The sequence below is a fragment of the Dermacentor andersoni genome, chromosome 6, assembly GCF_023375885.2.
Source record: "Dermacentor andersoni chromosome 6, qqDerAnde1_hic_scaffold, whole genome shotgun sequence".
NCBI classification, from domain to species: domain Eukaryota; kingdom Metazoa; phylum Arthropoda; class Arachnida; order Ixodida; family Ixodidae; genus Dermacentor; species Dermacentor andersoni.
The window spans coordinates 76,457,840-76,478,898 of record NC_092819.1 but is presented as its reverse complement, the minus strand read 5'-3'; the positions used below and the strand labels follow the sequence as shown (position 1 = coordinate 76,478,898).

General features: G+C 43.4%; 1 protein-coding gene across 2 annotated transcripts in view; it reads right to left on the bottom strand.

Annotated features, from left to right (window-relative positions):
* LOC126522407 (thromboxane-A synthase-like) overlaps window positions 1-21,059 on the bottom strand; it is a 55,156-nt gene that overhangs the window by 33,633 nt on the left and 464 nt on the right. Inside the window, exons 2-3 of one of the 2 annotated variants that reach the window (XM_055066399.2) lie at window positions 4,135-4,213; window positions 1,211-1,307 (exon numbers count right to left, since the gene is read on the bottom strand). In XM_055066399.2, coding sequence (XP_054922374.1) covers window positions 1,211-1,307; window positions 4,135-4,187 — 150 coding nt within the window. In that variant the 5' untranslated portion in view covers window positions 4,188-4,213. Of the gene's footprint in view, window positions 1-1,210; window positions 1,308-4,134; window positions 4,625-21,059 lie in introns of those variants that run through there. The other variant, XM_050171158.3, reaches the window with a different exon arrangement.

Below are 21,059 nucleotides of genomic sequence, written 5' to 3'. Positions count from 1 at the left end.
CTCGAGTGCCACCAGAAAGCAGAACTTCGAAAATTTTGTTCTTCCTTTAAATAAATTTACTGGGCCTGAAGTTTAGAATGTACCACTGACAGAAATAAAACACGCGCACAGGTTTTCTTCTGTGCTTAAGGAATAATTTCTTAGGTTGAACAAAACTTCTCAATGTTATTGGTGATGATGTCAGTACTCTTATAATTGTCACCTTTAAATATGTCGGACTGCTCTTGGTCATGATGCTTACTTATAAGTATATGCGCTTCCTTACTCTCCCTATTACCGTTCAAATGGGCGGCAAATGTGTTCGTTATTGATACATTTAGTGCTTGTGTTTATCTTGGTAATCGCATATTTATGAGTTATATAAAATGTGATATGTTAATTTTTGTTGCTGTTGTTGCATTTTAGACCGGTTATTAGTGTAATGTGTAAATAATGTGCTCATGTCAAATGTTTGCTTGCGACATATATTCTGTGATAGGCTATCGCCATGTCCTATTAGTTATGATTAGTATTTGCATACTTGTTCGGTTCCACTGGGCTCACAGCCAACCTTCGGGTGTGGTTCGAACCGATTTTGAAAACTTTGTATGTATTAGGCCTGAAAAAAGAAATTCTAATAAAACTTCCGTTCAACTGAAATAAAACTTATGTATTGTTCGTGTAAGCTTAGTTTAGACTTTTCAAAATAAATAAATAAATAAATAAATGAATAAATAAATAAATAAATAAATAAATAAATAAATAAATAAATAAATAAATAAATAAGCGTTTTGATAGAGCCATACTGCTGCCAAACCTTCTAAACAATGCCTATATGCTTTGACCAGGCTACTGCAAAAGTTTGCTGAATATAGAGTCCTTCATTTTCACTGAACCATTCGTCGCATGCAAGCTAGGTGCACACGTTGTTGCCCAGCTGAGTCACCCAGAATAAGCGTCACGTCGACGAGCGCGTGGGCGCCTGCCTGCTTAAAGTGGGCGTACACACAGCGCGAATTGCAGTGGTATTAAAGGTTAGTGCTTATTTAAAAAAAAAAAAAAGATTAACGGTGGCGTATGCCATACTCGGGACCGAAAAAAAAAAAAGAGTATTCCAAGTGCGATAGTATTCTTCTCGTAGGCGATTAATAAAGACCACGCAGGTGAGTCTATAGCAATTTGTTTTCATACGCGAGGTACTTTTTTGAGGTGGAGTACAAAGTACTTATACCTTTTTGTACATCTCCAACATGTTTCCGAAGATGATGTTTGGCGTTGGTCCAGGGATGCCGAGATTCTTGAAAAAGTTGAAGTGTTCTCTTCTTTTCCTGCGCAGAGATGGACCATCAGGTGTTACACTAAACGTTTTAAAAGCCGGATTATTTCACTCGGGGCACTCTAGCAAGTTATAACGGTTAAATTTTGTCGTAGAAATAAATAAAATTTTTAAGTTCCGTGCTTGAAATGATTTATACGTGTTGCAAGACTCCCATGAATGCTAATAAAGTCTCAGTTAAGCCGTTATCTCAAAGCAGTGACACTGATAGCTAGCAGAGGTTTACGCAGTGAAAGATGTGTTTTGCGCAGTGTATCAGTTCCAATTATTGAAAGTTGCGCATATGCAATAAAATTTGATCACAGAACTATCACATGGAACTCTCATATTCTGATAAAAAGCATCTTTGGTGCCCAGGTTTAGTTTTCAATTATTGATAATTTTTTTATGAGTGATGAACGCGTGATTTGAAGCGCCGACAAGGTATTGTCCTCTTTGGCGCATATACAAGCCACCTTAACTTTCTTTCTTCCTTTCTTTCTTTCTTTCTTTCTTTCTTTCTTTCCTTCTTTCTTTCTTTCTTCCTTCCTTTCTTTCTTTCTTTCTTTCTTTTCTTCCTTTCTTTCTTTCTGTTCGTTCCTTCTTTGTTCTTTCTTCCTTTCTGTCTTCCTTTCGTTCTTTCTTTCTTTGGTTCTTTCTTTCTGTTCTTTTATTCTTTGTTCTTCCTTCCTTTCTTTCTTTCCTGCTTTCTTTCTTTCTTTCTTTCTTTCTTTCTTTCTTTCTTTCTTTCTGTCCTTCTTTCGTTCTTTCTTTTTATTCATCTTTGTACTCTCTTCCTTTCTTCCTTTCTTCCTTTGGTTATTCCTTTCTGTTCTATTCTTCTTTGTTTTCTCTTTCTCTCTGTTCTTTTCTTCTTTGGCCTTTCCTTCGTTCTTTCATTCTTTATTTCTGTCTTTCGTCCTTTCTTTCTGTTCTTTGTGCTTTCTTCCTCCCTTTCTTCCTTTCATTCTTTCTGTCTTTCCTTCATTCTTTTTTCTTTGTTCTTCCTTTCCTTCTTTCTTTCTATTCTTCTTTCTTTCTTCATTTATTTCTGTCTTTCCTTTGTTCTTTCTGTTCCTTTCTTCATTGTTCTTTATTTCTTTCTTTCTTTACTTGTCTTTCTTTCTTTCGTTCTTTTTTTGTTCTTCCTTATCTTCTCTTTCCTTCTTTCGTGTTCTTTTCTTCATTGTTTCTTTATTTATTCCCGTCTTTTGTTCTTTCTGTTCTTTTCTTCTTTGTTCTTTGTTTCTGTCTTTCCTTCGTTCTTTCTTTCTGTTCTTCTTTCTTTGTTCTTTCTTCCTTTCGTTATTTCTATTCTTTTCTTTGTTCTTTCTTTCTTTATTTCTGTCTTTCTTTCGTTCTTTCTTTCTGTTCCTTTCTACTTTGTCCTTTCATTTTTTCTTTCATCGTTCCTCCTATCTTTCTTTCTTTCGTTCCTTCTTTCGTTGCTCCTTTCATTCTTTCTTTCTCTCGTTTCTTCGTTCATATTCAGACATCGCATCTTTGCTTGATTACAGGATGAGTCATTCCTGATGATGATATCTTTTGCATCACTGATATTTTGCATCACTGGTCTAGACGCCACTTCTTTCGGGTATGAGCCATTGCAACAAGCCACTTAAGTATTTCGCCTTAAAAGGCAGTCTGATGGGTATTAGCCTCCAAATTTACCAGCAATAAAGGTCACTTGAAAACACTTCGAGTGGTCTTATATAGGCATCTCCTAATGGTACAAAAAGGGCTTGGGCCGTGTTACGGCCCCCACGATCGTCTGGCGAACAGAGACGCGAATGTCTTTCTTGTGAATAGTTAAGTACAATCGGTTTGATGTCCTTTCTAAAATCCTATTGTAACATCACGATCGCTTATCGTATCATGCGATAACCTTTTTTATATCTTTCTGTTATATATTATAGCATGACTCGAGGCTATCCATGATTGTCGCTTGTCCTACGCTGTCTCTGAACTGCGCAACTTATTTGTCTGTTGTAACATACTTTTGCCTATTTGCGGTATATTCTTTGTATAACATGTGCTTTTCTTTTTCAATAACAAAATAATTTTCAAAAATAGTTGGCTGATAGCAAACTTCTCCTCACAGGGCTGAATTACTCGAAGAAGATGACGTTGCTTGCCTGCAAACGCACGCGCAAAAAAGAGCAATTGACTAATTAACAAAATTTTGCATACAAACTTGTGACCTAGTCACTCTAGATTACATATTACAATTTACGAATTGGAGCCAGTGAGCTCGGAAGGCATTGGTGCTCCCTGTAAATGTATCCTGCACTACATAAGGAGTTTTCATTAAATAGTTTCTGAACAACACTGTAATCAGGTGCAAGGTTGACGGAGGTTATATTAAAACTTGCTAGATTCATAATTTGTTCAAGTGGACGCGCCTTGAAAGTCATAGACTCGAATTTGTACATCGCAACGTGTGCCTTATGGTAATTCGTTATAAAGGAAATAAGAAAAATGTCTAATTTCTCAATTGTGCATTTCGATTTCTCGTGCTGGTAACGTCAACCTATTCTAGTATTCGATCTTACAGAGAACTGTGCTATCTGCCGTAGGATAAGAAGAATTCCCTAAAGTTAAAAAAAATTGTGTCATGTTATTACTAAGGAGGGTTCCCTTTTCCTTTACTACTGTGAAATAATACTTTTATAACTTTTCTATCATTAGTGATTAGTTCTAACTACATTGTCAGGTTAGGGATTGTTTAGTAGCGAAACTCTCATTTTTATCGCCGTCACTAAATAACAAGCGAATGCGTTTCGAAAGCGAAGACAACAGCTATCGCTGTAACATACTGCCCCAAACGGCAATGTACTCACATGAGCCAGTGCACGACGAAAAGGACCACGGTGGCTACAACGAGCTCCCACATGACGTACCAGGTTTTTCAGCCTTATCCTGCATAAGATCATGACGGGAAATAATCACGAAACATAAGTGCGAGAAAAAAAAAGAAAAGTGCGATACTAGTACGAAGATGACATGTGACAACGAAAATAGCTTTGTGCACAACGAGCCAATTGGCTTGATTTAATTAGTAGATTATGGTGAACTTGTACTTGCATCAGGTGTTCCCTTTCAGGACTACTTAACCGTAGCATTTGTGTGTGCGCGCGCAAGATTGTGTTCATGGCACACTGTGCATGAGCTTCTGATACGTAACACGATGCAAATGAGTAGCTACTTCTGGACATTTTATTTCAACTCTACGTATTTAGTAGACCTGTGTGTTTGTCTGCTTGTAGCATTTGTGTCATATGGAGAAAAGGATAGCCTAATTTTCTGAACAGTGTCTTCGGATAGCCTGCTCCCTCTTCCTCAACATAGCCTCCCTAGCCCCCCTAGGAAGAGGGAGGGAGGATAGCCTCCCTCCCTCTTCCTCAACAACAACAACAACAACAACAACAACAACAACAACAACAACAACAACAACAACAACAACAACAACAACAACAACAACAAAAGGCGGAAAAGACGCGAATGTCGACAGATGCAACAGTAACGAAGATCATCCAAGAATTTTGACGCCAAGGGAGACTATAGCGAATTTACGTATTCTGTAGCTTAACTTGCTTGTTCACTTATTTTCACAATACTGCACACATACAGTCTAAGCAGGAAACGCGATCTTGAGTATGTCAATGTTATATTCCATTCACCATGAACAGTTGTGCATATAATAAACAGAGCATAATTGAAGGGAAGAAAAGTACAAGATAACGCACTAAGAGCAGGCACAAAATTGATACGTGGTCTAGTATGGCTCCTTCATTTCGCTGTAGAGCATGCTATAAATCTCGATGTAGTAAGGTAGACAGCCGTCGCGCGTTCTGTCACATAAAGTGTGCACACACACACATATATACTAAAAAAAATAAGGATCCGGCAGAACTTATCTCGCTAAAGTTGTCGACGTTTATGCGATTAGCATTCGAGCAAGGTGCCCACAGTATTGCTGTGGGCACCTTTATTCGCGAACTGTTGGGGCCACTCTGATATTTCTATTTTTTCGGCTGCATGAATTTCATGGCTGCATGGGTCTAAAATAAGTGCGTTTGGGTAAATGTATTCACGCTAGTACTTTCGGGCGTCGTCTCTCACGATTAGGGCAGGAGCTTGCTGCAGATGCGATGGTGTATATAGTGAAAGCGGAAAGCTCTTGAACGAGGAAAGCATGCGATTCGTCATCTCTATCACCGAGTGAATGGGAGATGAAAGAGAAAGCAAAGGGGAGGTTAACGAGAGCACACCCCCGGTCGACTGCCTTTTACTGTAGAATAGGAAAGAAGGGGTACGAAAAACTCTGTGGCAATTTAACGATGCATGCGAGATAGATGCCTTAGCATTATGTCGCGCCTCTTTGAGGTCCCGGATTCGTTATTGATAGCGCATTCGCCGCATTGCAAAGAGTTATTCAGGAGCCCAAACGACACATCTCCTGCCTCGTCGAGGAGCGAAGTGCATCTTACGGTGGTTTGCGCCGGACCAACGGTCGGTTGCTCTCTCTCTGTCTATATATATATATATATATATATATATATATATATATATATATATATATATATATATATATATATATATATATATATATAGATAATGCTGTTTGCCCAGCCTTCTTTCTTCCGACGTGTTATCAGTGCTATCAAGCTTCGCCACTTCAGCGCAGAATGTACTCGCTGCCTACATCAAGGGCATACTGTAGCAGCTTCTATAGAGATGCTCCGATGCACGAAAGGCTTGTCGCATTGATTTGTACTACTCTGCCGCGGGCCTTGTAGCAGATTCTAGAACTGTCGCGATAGATGCCTCTTATCTGGTACATGCACGATGACGTGCTTTTATTACCGACTTTGTCTTAGCTATGGAATAAGTCACCGATGTGGGCTGGTCGTGGAGGCCGCTATCGCCACCGCCGAGCTCTTCCTTCTTTTGACGAGCGCAATATCGTGAGATGAAGAGTTCTCGACGCGACGCTATCCTTGTCTAGCTTGCCTCTTTGCGCGCCCGTTGTCGCCATCTCAAGACAATATTACCGCAGTAAATGCGCCCGCGTCAGTAGAAAAAGAAGCGTCGTTGGATTGAACGAGGAAGAAGAAAGCAAGGACGTTTGCTCCGCCGTCCCATGACGATTGGGACCGGATGGCCATACACATACCAGCAGAAACGCTGCAAAGAAACAATGTCTGCTAGGCATTCATGTTCAGTCGTGGTATACTTGCATTCAGGCGCGCTTAGCGTGCTACTCGCATAGGACATGACGTGCTCCTTCCGGTAATGTCGTTGAACTGCACCGATGCCCATGCAGCAGTCATCAGTGCCGAGAAAGAGAGTGAGCGAGGGAGAAAGAAAGAAAGGAAACGTATTTATTAAGCTGTTTAGTTTAAGGTGTTGATCCTCACTTCAGGTAGCCATGTGTCGTCTTGGCTCAACCGGCCCTGTCGACCAGCGCTCGGTCGGGGCGGCTAGGTCGAAATGCTGAACAATAGGGCTCCTCGACAATATATTATGACCTCAGCGAAGGCTTGACACGATTTTTAAAAGCAGTGCAGTAGAGACGTGGCATTTAGGCAATATGTTACTCGCTGTAGGGAGTCCAAAAATACGCGACACTGCGGTTATAGGTTTAATGATCGCTTTACCGGGGATGTTTTCTTTCTTCAACTGAAGGTGGTGAGTACAAAAAAAGTATCTTTCCGCTAGGACTGCCGAGATCAGCGGCTGTTCAGAGAGGCGCGCGTGCCGTGTGCGACAAGAATAAAATTTTGAATATGTCGCAACTATACTGAAGCCCATTCTTGAAGAACGTAATACAACTGTCTTAAATAGAAGCCTACAGCATTAGCTACGTTGAAGTTGATACACCTTTGGTCTGAGTTCGAGAACAGGAGGCAAGAAAAGAAGAAAAAAGGTATCTCCAATATGAAACTACCTTTTCTATTTTCCTGCGACCCTCTTCACTTTAAGACCGTACGGCGGGGTTATCGCTCCTCCGTTTCTTTGGCCACAGACAGAAAGAAAAATAAACACGATGATCCTCAAGTGTAGCGACTAAAGAACAGCCCTCACTCAGACCGCACTTTTTCGAGTGCTCTGCACCGAGTGTACTCGCGGGTACACAGCGCGCAAGTTTCTGCTCAAGAAAGCTTCGAGTGCTTAGACGCGATGACAGTCGCGAACGTTGCATTTCTCGTGCATCGAGATCTCGCTGCTTTGGGTGCGCCTTCGAAGGTTCAGGGACCCTTTGAAATCTATCTGCTGGCCAAGCGCCGACTCCTGCAGTTCAATTGCTTGAAGACGCCAGTGCATGGCGACCGCAGTTGTCGTGAATGCCGGTGCCTTATATCCGCAAAAGCCCTGTACGCCACAAGGCTACTCTCATATTTGACATAAACCAAGCCTCAGTGCACCTAAAGAGCGCGGTCACGTCCCGCTGCTACTTTGTGGGGCCGGAGTTCGAATCCACTTGGTGCGCTGCACGTTTTCTATTTTCTCTACTTTTATAACCTCCTAAATCACTTTTGGATTGTTGCGAAGGACGCTAGCTGGCGGACACTGGCTGACATCAAAAGATGTCGTGGTTTCGCTCGAAAGTCGAAGCATTGATAGCTTTAGCAGAGTGTAATACAGCTGCTCCATGTAAGGCTGGTAGTTTTATTGACCGTCAAAATGGCAGTAAGGATTCGCTTACCAACTAAACTAACGAGCATTCTGTCAAGTGCACGCAGGAAAACATGAACAGATTTCACTTGATAACGACAGACACTTGCTGTCGTCACAACGCTGGCGTGGTGAAGAGCGCAAACAGAGAGAAGTGAAAGCTTCGTGCGGCCTCTCGCTCCAACGTGACTCCGAAACGCGAAATTACGCATCCTCTAGGCACTAGGCGCGCGGTAAGGCAACACACATGAAGCCATCAGCCATCTCGGTTTGCCGTGTCTTTGCATGCGCCGGACATTGTGCCCAAGAAAACTTGGAGGATGCTTAAGCTTCGCGTTTAGGAGTGCAATGCGATAGCTATAAAATATCTGCGACTGCTTCTCACGCTTCCCGGCAACTGCGGCTTCTGTGACCGCAATTTTTACCGGGAAACGCTGGCGGCAAACGCTATGCACGAAGGCGAACTTTCTGGTAGAAACGCGGCCTCTTGCGTCGGCCGATCCAGAAGGTAGTGAACAGCCACGCAAAAAAAAAAAAAAGAAATGTTACATAATTTTCAGGTTTCTGTTATACTTTCGCACTTTTAATATTTAAGTCTGACAAGATTTAACATAAAGGACACGCTGTCGGTATTTTGTTTCATGCCATTTGTTTGTGGGCTGTCATTCTCGATATTTCGAATAATAGCTTTGTCAAGAATGTAAGACAAGGCTTGAGCAACTTTAGTGACACAATCGTGTGGCAATATAACCCGCATATACCGCATGCGATATAGCAAGGCCTGGTGCGTGCATAAACGTAAATATATGCGGCAATTTTCGCTCACGGACAACTCCGCCAACGCCGGATTTTCTGCGACACGGGGCCGTTAACGCTACCTCCGTTAAAGGGCACGCGGGCCGCGTATGCGCTCAGCCGCGCGGACAGCCACGCGCAGCCACAGCGCGGCTCGACGACGAGAGGCGCGCTCGTTCTGCCCTCCAAAGCGCGCGCAAGATGCGGTGACCTCCACAGCGGCGGCACGGATACGGCGGTGCCACGTTCTCCACGGCTCATTCTCGCACCCAAAGCACACGTTGCGTGGGGCGCTATAGGATCTTATCACACTTCTCGCTTTCTCGCCTTATTTTCCTTTAAGACCCCTGTTGGGGTGTTACGTAAGGGGACTTCAACTTTATTACGGAACGTCACGGCGATGGCGACGATTATGGCGAAAAATTTTCCTGGAGTGTTCCTATAATTTTTATTGGAGTGAAATGACATTGTGAATAGGGGCCCAGCACCCGTAATCACAAAGCGTCTTCATTAGCGCCAATTAACAGCAGGCAGTTGATCGAAAATAAAATATCATATCAACAAAGCGAGGTCGCTCAGAATTTTTGTTTAACGCCGGTTTAGCGTTATATCTGAGAATGGGCCATTAAGAACGCGCATTAATCGCATCCTCATCATCACTTCTCAAAGACCTCAAGTCCCCCGTTCTTCTTCCTCTACAAACAAGAATAGCAGGCTAGAGGACCTCTCTGCGATCCTTTAATAAACTGTACTCCCTCTCTTTCTCTCTCAATTAAGCTTCGCTTCGGATACATTAATTCCCCCATTTAGGCTGGGTTTGCTTAATTTTTAAGATCTATTAATTACGTGTGGCCTGAAGCGTAATCTTCCCGTGTAGCTTAGCAGCATTTTCGAACTTTCTTACAACATAAATTTATGCTGGTTTCCAGTAATAACTATTTGCTTATGCAAATAAACTTGCACTAGTTCGAACCGGATTAAACCGTTATTTCTTCACTCCGCAGTTGAATGGAAATGGGACCGTTTCGGCTGAACCAAACCGAAAAACGGAACGAAAAAAAAAGTTTCGGTTTGGCCCTTTGATGGTAATACGGCATGTCGCTTCATTGCTCCAGTATTAATCGCGCTCGCTTAGTGTCGACGATTCGCCTTGGGTCTACCTCATGCCGGCGTCACTGCCGTTCTTATCATTAAACGTTTATCTCTTTCCGGGTCGGATAGCGATGTATTTGGCAGTGCATTCATAGGTTATCGCTGACGATTGTCACACATGGACCTACATGTTCGAGGAATCTTATACTTCCTGATAAAGTGCACTTGTACATTTACTCTGACTGTTTACAATGAGAGCGAACGCGCGCTATTCGAAAGTGAGAACTCTCGAGGATAATGTTGAAAACCTGGCAAGCATTCACGCCGAAAAAAAAAGAGAAAGTTGAAGGCACGTTTTTTTTTTTGTTGTTGTTGTGGTGGCTCAGTAAGTATTGCCCCAGCGCTCACATTGCGGCGTGGTGGGATTGTAGGAGCGATTGTGTGTTTATATTTACCCGGGTGTTAAAGAAACAACAAAGCAGTATACTCAGCTAAGCTTAGTCGTCATTTCTCGTAATGCATTTCTCGAACACCGAAAACACTCATTCTCGCGCCGAGACTCGGTCAGCGAGAAAAGGTGTAGAAACGAAAGATAGCGGGGGACGCCACTTTGAAGTTCCCACCACGTACCAATTCCCACGATGTCTTGGAACATTGTTCCGATATTGAAAGAGGTACATTGTTTAGAACATTCCAGCTCATAGATGTCCAAAACAAGCAAGATTATTTTAGAGTCCCTGAAGCAACGCGAAAGCATGGGTTTCTGCGGGAAATGGGAGAACTGTGGCCTTAATTTTCTCCGCTGTAATAAACCAGTGTCTGTGATATGAAAGTAAAATATACTCGTGAAATAACGCTTCGCGATTTTAGACAGAGTCAGCGTCCGCCTTTGATCTTTTTCGACAGAGTCCCGAATGATAACAATTATTTTTGGGTCATTGCTACAGCGCCTTTTTGGCGACAGCCCAGGTTTTGCCACTGGATATTTAAGCTTACAAATTAGTAAAAAAAAATGCAGAGTCGCCACTGGAGTTGTCTAAGTATGCGTAAGCATTGTGCCACTTGCTCATCTCGACGCAACCCGGTGTCATTAGAAATCTTATCAAACTTCATCCGACCAGTATAAACCCCTTTTCAACCCTTTTCGATCGTTATCAACCTTACGGGACTCGATCCGACCCTTATGAACCATGATCAATCCTTATCGGTCGTTATCATCCTTATCACAATCGATCCGATCCTTATCCACTATATCAGACATGATACGACTCTCAAAAACCCTTATCAGTCCTTATCAGCATCGCTCCGACCATTATAAGCCGTTATCGCTCTTTAGCACTTTATCCATCCGCGTCGAACCATTATCAACCATGATGAGACCCATATAACCCCTCATCATTCCTTATCGTCCTTATAAGTTAATTGACTGCTTATCTGTCTGTGTTGCGCGACGGGAATTCGCGCATGAACCCTCAGACATCGGTGACATTTCGGTGCCCAACGGAAGGCGCATACCGCGACCACCGAAGCGCATCGGGGATGTGGAGTGTTTGGCATTAAATTTTAGCAAAATGGGAATTTTCCTGATCTCTACAAGGCTCCAAGATGGCTCTACATGAGGTCCTAGAGATGGCTTTTATTCAACCATCACCAAATTTTCGACAATGCCTCCATAAAAAGCATTTTCCTTCGACATTTTGTTTTGTACCGCCTGTACGACACCCATGAGCCCACAGATATCTGTGGTACCAATGGCTATTCCCACAATGCATGATCCCATGCATTGTCGGAATCAATGCTATGCGAACCATTTGGAGTATAAGTGACTATCCAGCATCGTTTGGGGTTCTGCAAAAGCGTTGCCGGATGAACCAGCATTGTTGTGGGGGTGCGATGAAAGGAGCATGGTGAATGACCACGGCGGCGCCGATCGCCATCTCCACCGTCACCGTGACGACCGTTTTAAATGTGAAGCGCGAAGAAACGGTAAATCTTTCTTCGTGCTTCCCTATGCGCGCTCCCACGATCCTGCGTGCCTGAACCATTTAAGTACAGTAACGACGATAGATGTACCACAGGCATATTACTCTGTAAAATACCGTATTCTATTCAATAAGCTTCAGTCCACAAATTTCCTGAAATATATAACCGCTTGGATCTATGAATTTATGAGAGATAGAGAGTTTTATTGTTATCAATGCCGCATTTCGATGTCTAAACACTGGCAGACAAGAGGACTACCACAGGGTGCCGTTCTTCCCCCATATTATTTAGCATTTTGTTAAAAAGAATTCCTTTGTCTCCGGAAGTACATGTTTATGCTTATGCGGACGATATCGCATTTCTTACATTCGCAACTAATATACACTGCCTGCACCAGTCGTTGCAGAATTACGAATGCTGGATACATGGCTAGCGGGGTTATGCATGTCGTTAAATGTTAGCAAAAGTGCGGTTCTAGCCCTTCCGTTATCTGCACAGGTGCATATATCTCTACAATACCACTGAGAAAGCATTCGTCAAGTTCACTCAGTCGAATAGCTTCGTGTTATGCACGATGGCAAGCTCGCCTGGTGCAGTCACATTGAACATATTAAAACAAAGGCGGAACGTGCCGTAGCTATGCTCCGCCGGCTCAGCCACCGTCGCTCTAGGCTACGCAGGGATACCTTACTTATGATATCTAAGATGTATGTTCGGCCCATATTAGAATTCGGCTGCGTATTATTTTCCGGTAATCCCACCTACAACATTATACCTCTCATACTTTTATAAAGGAAAGCTCTACGATTATGTTTCGAGCTACCTAGATTCGTTGCCAACACTGTTTTATATCAGGAAGCTCATAAACCCACCCTAGATTGCAGCTTACGCATGCCTATGATTCAGATATTTTTGAAAGTTTATGACTTTTTAAAAAGACGTGCGCAATATGTGTTTATCACTAAAGTGTCTGAGTTTTCTTTAAGTATCATGGTCGAGATTATGCAGCCCTCAGATAATACTTGTGCAAGCACAGTTAAAACAATTGGATGTGTCCATACGTCAAGTTTGCCATTCGAATGATGCCTTACCAGATCTCAAAGTTGAGTTGGAGGACATATTTCCATATCATGCTAAACTATTACCAAGCAGACATTTAATTAACATCTTACTAGACCGCCTACATCGGTAAGCCACTGATAGCTACTGATAATAGCTACTGACGCTTCTATGTGCAATGAGCAGGCAGGAGTGAGGATCTTCTCTGAATATCTTCAATGGTCTTACTCTTTTCGCCTTCCCGTCTTCACACGCATATTTCAGGCAGAATTATTAGCGATTGATTGTATTAGCGTTACGAAAGCTTCCCAAAAATGAACCTTTAGCTGTTCTTGTGATCGACTCGCTGTCTGTATGCACATCACTTACTGTATCTTTCAATTCAAAAATTTGACGATGGTACGATGGTACCTCCGTACTTACGGCACATATGCTTGCTTTGGGTACCGGAACATCGTGGGTCGCAATTGAGTGAAACGGCTGATTCACTCTCACGAGCATCCGTCAATGGCCCTATCATATCTGTTTTGCCGACATCAGCTTATGTCCCCGCGAATAGGTTGAGAAATTTCTCTATATCGCCAATTTCTGCAATATCCATGCTAACATCATCTTCTGAATTCCACCATCTTTGTTCCCCCGTGGAAAAATAACTGGTATCCTTCAAAGCAATTGAAAGTTTCCTTTACAAAATTGAGATGTCGTTACCGCCTCTAAATTTTACTTACACAGGTTTGGCCTCACTGTGTCTCCTCAATGTTTCTTTTGAAATGCATCTGAATCTATTAAACATTACTTTCTCTCATGCCGCCAATTTTATGGACAAAGAAAACCCTTAGAAAACTCATTTCGAAAACTTGGGCTATCGCTAACCTCGCCAACCACCCTCCCTTTTGGGGCGAGTTCACTGTGATCCAGTCGCAGGGATGCTTTTCTCGGAGTTTACAATTTTATTAGAGAGACAAAAAGATTACCTTGCTGAATTTGCTCAACAATAGATCATATTCACACTATCAATCAGGTGATAGAGAAATGTGCGGAATATAACCAGCCCTTATATATAGCTTTCATTGATTACGAGAAAGCGTTTGATTCTGTCGAAACCTCAGCAGTCATGGAGGCATCACGGAATCAGGGTGTAGACGAGCCGTATGTAAAAATACTGAAAGATATCTATAGTGGCTCCACAACCACCGTAGTCCTCCATAAAGAAAGCAACAAAATCCCAATAAAGAAAGGCGTCAGGCAGGGAGATACGATCTCTCCAATGCTATTCACAGCGTGTTTACAGGAGGTATTCTGAGACCTGGATTGGGAAGAATTTGGCATAAAAGTTAATGGAGAATACCTTAGTAACTTGCGATTCGCTGATGATATTGCCTTGCTTAGTAACTCAGGGGACCGATTGCAATGCATGCTCACTGACCTGGAGAGGCAAAGCAGAAGAGTGGGTCTAAAAATTAATCTGCAGAAAACTAAAGTAATGTTTAACAGTCTCGGAAGAGAACAGCAGTTTACGATAGGCAGCGAGGCACTGGAAATCGTAAGGGAATACATGTACTTAGGGCAGGTAGTGACGGCGTATCCGGATCATGAGACGGAAATAATCAGAAGAATAAGAATGGGCTGGGGTGCGTTTGGCAGGCATTCTCAGATCATGAACAGCAGGTTGCCATTATCCCTCAAGAGCAAAGTGTATAATAGCTGTGTTTTATCAGTACTCACCTACGGGGCAGAAACCTGGAGGCTTACGAAAAGGGTTCTACTCAAATTGAGGACAACGCATTGAGCTATGGAAAGAAGAATGATAGGTGTAACGTTAAGGGATAAGAAAAGAGCAGATCGGGTGAGGGAACAAACGCGAGTTAATGACATCTTAGTTGAAATCAAGAAAAAGAAATGGGCATGGGCAGGACATGTAATGAGGAGGGAAGATAACCGATGGTCATTAAGGGTTACGGAGTGGATCCCAAGAGAAGGGAAACGTAGCAGGGGGCGGCAGAAAGTTAGGTGGGCGGATGAGATTAAGAAGTTTGCAGGGACGGCATGGCCACAATTAGTACATGACCGGGGTTGTTGGAGAAGTATGGGAGTGGCCTTTGCCCTGCAGTGGGAGTAACGAGGCTGATGATGATGATGATGAATTTCGAAAATTATCAATTATTTTTGTAATTTTACTTCATTATGTTATTTTATCTCAAAACTCTTACTATATATTTATTAAAACTTCTAAATCATATTTCGTTACTCCTACGCTCTACAATTCAAATTTAGACAGTAAACCGCCTGCTTCTTGACCAATCCCTCATAGTGGGTATGCGCGAGTGTTTGGAAACAAAACAAGACAAGAGTACTCTGTCTGTCTATTATGTAAAAACCAGTATATGGGTAACTTTCTTTGTGGACAACAGGAGCAACTCTGTGGTATTCAAGAAATATCAAGTGGAGGATGAAGCCGCCATTGACTTTCCCGAACATGTCACTCAAGGTGAGCTTCTGAATTGCATTCTGGATGAAGCCTCAGTGTCCTCAGAGAAGCTTTTGGAGCTAGATTCCGTGAAAGTAAATATTCCGCTGCGTCTGTTCAACGACCTTCTGTCGGCACCGCTAGAAATAACTTTTATGCTCCGACAAGCCCCATTTAACGAGCTAGCGACAATTCTTCGAGCCATATCAATTCAACAATAGGAAACTTCGCAGCAAAGCTCTATTATTGAGACTCTGGCTCCTGCTTTAACCACGCGAGCCAACCATTCATCAGAAATAGTACGTTCTGAAACGTTCGACGGCTAATTTGACAGTCCAGAAAGGTGGATAGCTTTCTATGAACGAGCTGCGAAGAACATGGATGGCTGTCTGAACAAGACCTAGTAATAAACATGCGACCGTTGCTTAGCGGGATAACCAGAAAGTGGCACGAGTGGCGACTTTCGCAACAAAAGCCTGAACCTTGGTTTAAATGGAAGGAGAGTTTCCTTCTGACTTTCAGCAAGAATCCGGTTGACCGGCGGCGTGAGGCACTATTCTACAGTTTCAAATTAAGCATGCCACTCGAGTATTTTCTGGAGAAACAGCGACGTTTTCGCCTCGCTGAACCTGGACTGCCGCTTTCATCGCTTTTTTGCGCTTATCACTCACGGCTTACCTGGAAATTTGCAAAAACAGGTTCTAGCAAAAGGTTTGAAAACGCTCGAAGCGCACTTGTAGCCACTAATACCATTTCCGCATTCCTGGGCTGAGCGAAGATACAAGAGTACATCAGACGTTGCAGGGACGCCAAGCGTCAATCGCTTGGCTGAGAAGTGTCCTTCAGTGTTGGAAGCTGTCATGTCTAACTTTGGCGCCAGCATCGCAACACCTACAACTCTCCTACGGAAACGACAGAGTGAAAAGATGAAGAGCAGGAAAAAGCAGAGGAAAATTCTAAATATGTCTCTACGGCAAAGGAGACCGTTCAACTTGTGTCATCAAGTTTATTGCCTATATAACTCGAAGTGGACGGTGAGGCAATGCCGAGCTCTTGTAGACAGCGGAGCTTCGGTTTCAATTATAGAAAGAAGCAGAGCCAAAGCAGAAAACATATTTACAGGAAAAATAGTCGTTGTGCGAGGCTACGACGGATGTGAGAAGAAGCACTGCGAATGGATGTGCCTAAAGCTTAAGTACCAGCCAAGAACTGCAGCAATAGTGGCACCGGTTATAGAAGGCATTGAGTATGACTTTCTACACTCCCTTCCAGACAAAAGGTTGCTCAAGCTTAACATACAGGGTCTGTCCTGAAAGTAATGTCAGTAAGGCCATTAAAAATCATTTATTGAATTTATCGTTGCAAGTGTTTAAAAATCTTCAAAATACTCTCCTTTTGAGTCGATACATCGGCTCCAGCGAGACTTCCAGCTCTAGAATGCGTTGCGGTAGTCTCTCCTCCGGTATGGCCTTTAATGCTGTGGTGGAAGCTGCTTTGATCCCGTCCACTGTCCCAAAATGCTTGCCTTTCAGGGGTGTTTTGAGGCGTGGAAACAGAAAAAAGTTGGTGGGAGCCAAGTCCGGGCTGTATACGGGGCTGGGGGATCGTTGGCACCCCTGCTTTAACCAGGAAGTCAATGACGATGAGGGCACTGGGGGCCGGCGCATTATCGTGGCGCAATTTGCAGTTTTCTGTGATGTCCGGCCAGATGCGTTGAACCCTGCGTTTAAGTCTTTTGAGAACTTCCACTTAAAATTTGGAGTTCACAGTGGTTCCAGGTTCTACAAACTCGTGATGAACCAGTCCATGGATGCCAAAGAAAAACGATGAACATGATCTTGATCTTTGATTTGCTCATCCTGGCTTTCTTCTGGCTAGGGTACGAGTGCGTGTGTCACTCCGATGATTGCCTTTTGGTCTCCGGGTCGTATTCAAATACCCAAGTCTCGTCACCTGTAATGACGTTGTCCAAAAATTTTCGATCACGTTTGCACATGTCGAGGTTTTCTTGGCACGTTTCAACGCGGCGTGACTTTTGCTTGTCAGTGAGCACTTTTGGAACCATTTTTGCGCACACCTTCCGCATGTCGATATCGTTTGTAATGATTTCATGAACTTGGGTTTTCGGAATGTTTAACATGTCGGCCATTAAACGAACACTTAATCGTCGGTCTGAGTTCAACAGCTCCCTCACTCGCGTCACATTGACAGCCGTGGTGGTTGTGGATGGCCGTCCGGCGAGGTCCTCGTCTTCGACCTCTTCCCGGCCTTCAAAAAAGGCCTTGTGCCATCGAAACACTTGCCGATCTGAGCGGCTATGTCCTATGTAAGCAGTCTTGAGCATAGTAACAGTTCCGCAGCGGTCTTGCCAATTTTCACGCAAAACTTGATCGCAAATCTTTGTTCTAACGACCGCTGCATTTTCACTTGCACAAGAATAAAAAACAACTCTCACGGACAGCCCGTCCTACACTCTCCGATGCTCGGAGCACACTGAGCGACGGAGCGCTGCTTTGCTTGGTTCCCCCCTTAGCAGTTTCAATTGGTTAGACCGCGCTCCGACGTACAGCCGCGTCACAATAAATTAACTGACATTACTTTCGGAACAGACCCTGTACACTGGGATGATATTGTGTCTGTGAGCCCAGATGTGCATGAGCCGCAACCTGTGTGAAAGGATATATCCTGAATTCTACTGTTGCGGAGGCTATCCTCCAGGTACTAGGACGTTTGAAGCTCCGTTAAAGTTACACGAGGCAACTGTAGTACGGAAGGAACCTTACAACCTCACCAGAAAAAAGAAAGCATGACTGAAAGATGAGCTTGCGAAGATGTTGGACTTGGATATTATCCGTCCGTCCGTATCATCATATGCATTGCCGATAACGATAGCACCCAAAGAAGATGGAAGCCTTCGACTATGCACGGACAACAGAGCAATTAACAACCAGACAAAGTTCATTCCATTCTCTATGATTGAATAGATGGGATTATTGGTGATACATGTGAATGTCGTTGGTTTTCCAGGACGGACCTTTGTAAAGGCTTCAGGCAAGTACCACTTCAAGAGGACACAAAGCGGTATACGGCTTTTATACCTTCGTTTGACATCTACGTATACAACCACCTTTCCTCCGGATAGAAAAACTCGCCCAGCATGGTTTCAGAAAATGGTGACTATGGTTCCGGATCCGTTCATTGGCCGCTTCTGCAATGTCTACGTAGTATTGTGTATTCGAAAAGCAAGCGTCTCCATGAAAAACACCTGGCACATGTCCTTGCAGCTTCGTCAGAAGCCAACCAAAAGGTCACTTTTAAGAATAGCGGATTCTTCAAGAACAAGGTAACTTTCTTATGAAGAGTACTGGATAGCACTACGAAGAACACAAAGGAAGAATCGGTGACACGCATCGCAAAACCCGTGAAGCCGTGAACGAGCCAGCTGTGTAAGAAGACGGCGATGCTCGAGCCATTGCTGATGATGATAGTTGTTGTTGATGATGATAACGATAGTTTGCTTCTGCCAAGGAAGGACTCACACCCCCTTAAGAAATTAACGGCAACGGAGCCAGCTGTGGAAGGAGAAGACGACGACGAAAGCGTGAGCAGGGTCACGAGCGCGTTCGCGCGCTCTGGCGGTTGCGCCGAGGGGCGCCAACGAGCTAGTCAGTGGGTTGTTCGCGGACGACGGAAATGTTCTAGCCATATACAGCTTCGCTGTAAAAACAAAACACAGCGATGATAAGAATAAAGATTGGAGACTTCGTGCTAGTGAGAAAAGAGCTGTCGACCTCAAGCTCAAATCACAAAGGGTCATACTCTGTTATGAAAATAGCAAGCCAACAAGAAATCTTAAAGACTGTCTGGTATGTAGGCCCCAATGGCACCATTGAATCATCCTCTATATAGCAAACGTGTTTAAATACCATCCCAGGAGCGATGAAAACAAAGGCGGGGGAAGTGAAGCGTGCTCATGCAGTTGGATTAGAAGACAAGACAAACTCCGCAGTAAGGGAGTTCGGGGGCACAGGAGAATTAAGTGTGGAGTTAGAAATGGTGACACGAAGAATATTCTATCTGTTTACTATGTGCGGCCTTGTTACGAAACGTACAAAATAAAAATAAGCCTTGAGGAAGAAAGAAAACCGTCACACTTACACACAATCAAATCTTTTTTAAACCCTTCTACGCGCAATGCACAAAAAGGGAATAGCACCCATACGCTTGCTCGCAACCCGCGTTCACGAATTGAAACGTCACTGTAACTTTTTTGTTGTTTTGTTTTGCGAGAACCCTTGTCAAACATGCGATTGAGTTAGTAGTTCACATCTACCGCTGCTGCACTCACAAGCGGTATGCACAAGCATAAATGCCGTGGACCAGTCGCTCAATTTTCTATCCCCTTCATTGATGCAACCCTGCCATCCCCAGTGGTATGCCGACAGCCGCGGCGCAGACAGGACTGGCTGTCACGAATTGGATGTGAAGCTCCACAACCCCCACACTTAATCTCTCGCAAGCCGCGTGCCTGCGCTTTAGCTTTACCATAAATCTTATCTCAACACCTTTATGGAACTTGAAACCAGCTTCCCGGATGTTTAACGTCGTCTATTCCTGTCCAAGCTTTGTGCGGAACGCTGCTTTCATGCTCGAGCGCAGCAAACTACAGAAAAGCATTACCAGCTGCTATAAGTTCACTGTCACTGCATCAAAACTTCCGTCAGCCTCGCGCTTGCCTTAGTACTATACCGGAGCTGACTGACGCGTCGCGGTCGTGTTATTTTTGTCCAAACATTGAAGTCCTAGCAGCGCTGTAGTGAAATTATACACTTCAGCTGGGCGTATTATCTGTTTCCACATTTGGGCCAAAATTCTCTTTCTACTCGCACTCAATGAGATAAATAACGTAACAGTATGCTCTTGCGTCACTTGTATTATTTAGGTCCAGAACAGGATGTGGAGGTAAAAGCATAGGCGCAAAACGCATGCTGCTTTAAATAACTACAAACATTCCTGCAGAATCGGTGCTGGTGGTAGACAGTCAATACCATCGTTGGCGGGAATTCCGTGATTGAACTGAGGGTATTTTTACAGCAGGCGTTCTATTTAGCAACCATCCGTACCCGTTCAGTGCAGAGTGGTTTCCAGATCTGATCTTACGTGAGAAAAAAAGAAATGAAAAAAAAAATCGTTCAGCATGTACGGGCCTGTGTATGAACGACTATCTGTGATATGGCATGAGCGAAATGAGCAACCATAGTTTGTTATTAAAACCACGGATTGAATGCAAAGTTGCCAAGTCTGACTAAACTATGGAGCCAGGAAAGCCGCCGAGCACCGAGTTAGACGCGTTTTCTTTTCCGAAAATATATGTGATGTTTAACAGATGACGCCTTTAATCCGCGCCGGGTGCTCGCTTTTCACATAGTAATTAAAATAGTAAAGGCCACGGGCATGAGAAAATTAAGGGAAATACGCCTAAACGTAAAGACAACCGATATAAGTAAGTGAAACACTCATAATATGGAAATCAAACCACATTAATAAGTGAAACACACTGAGTCTTATATGTCCAGTCACCTAACTCGTAAAAAAGTTCCAGGAGTGAATTACACGGCATATTCCTGTTCACCTATCCTTCTGTGCCTTACGTCTCTACCGCGTTCAGGTTAGGTTTACTGTTACGACGAC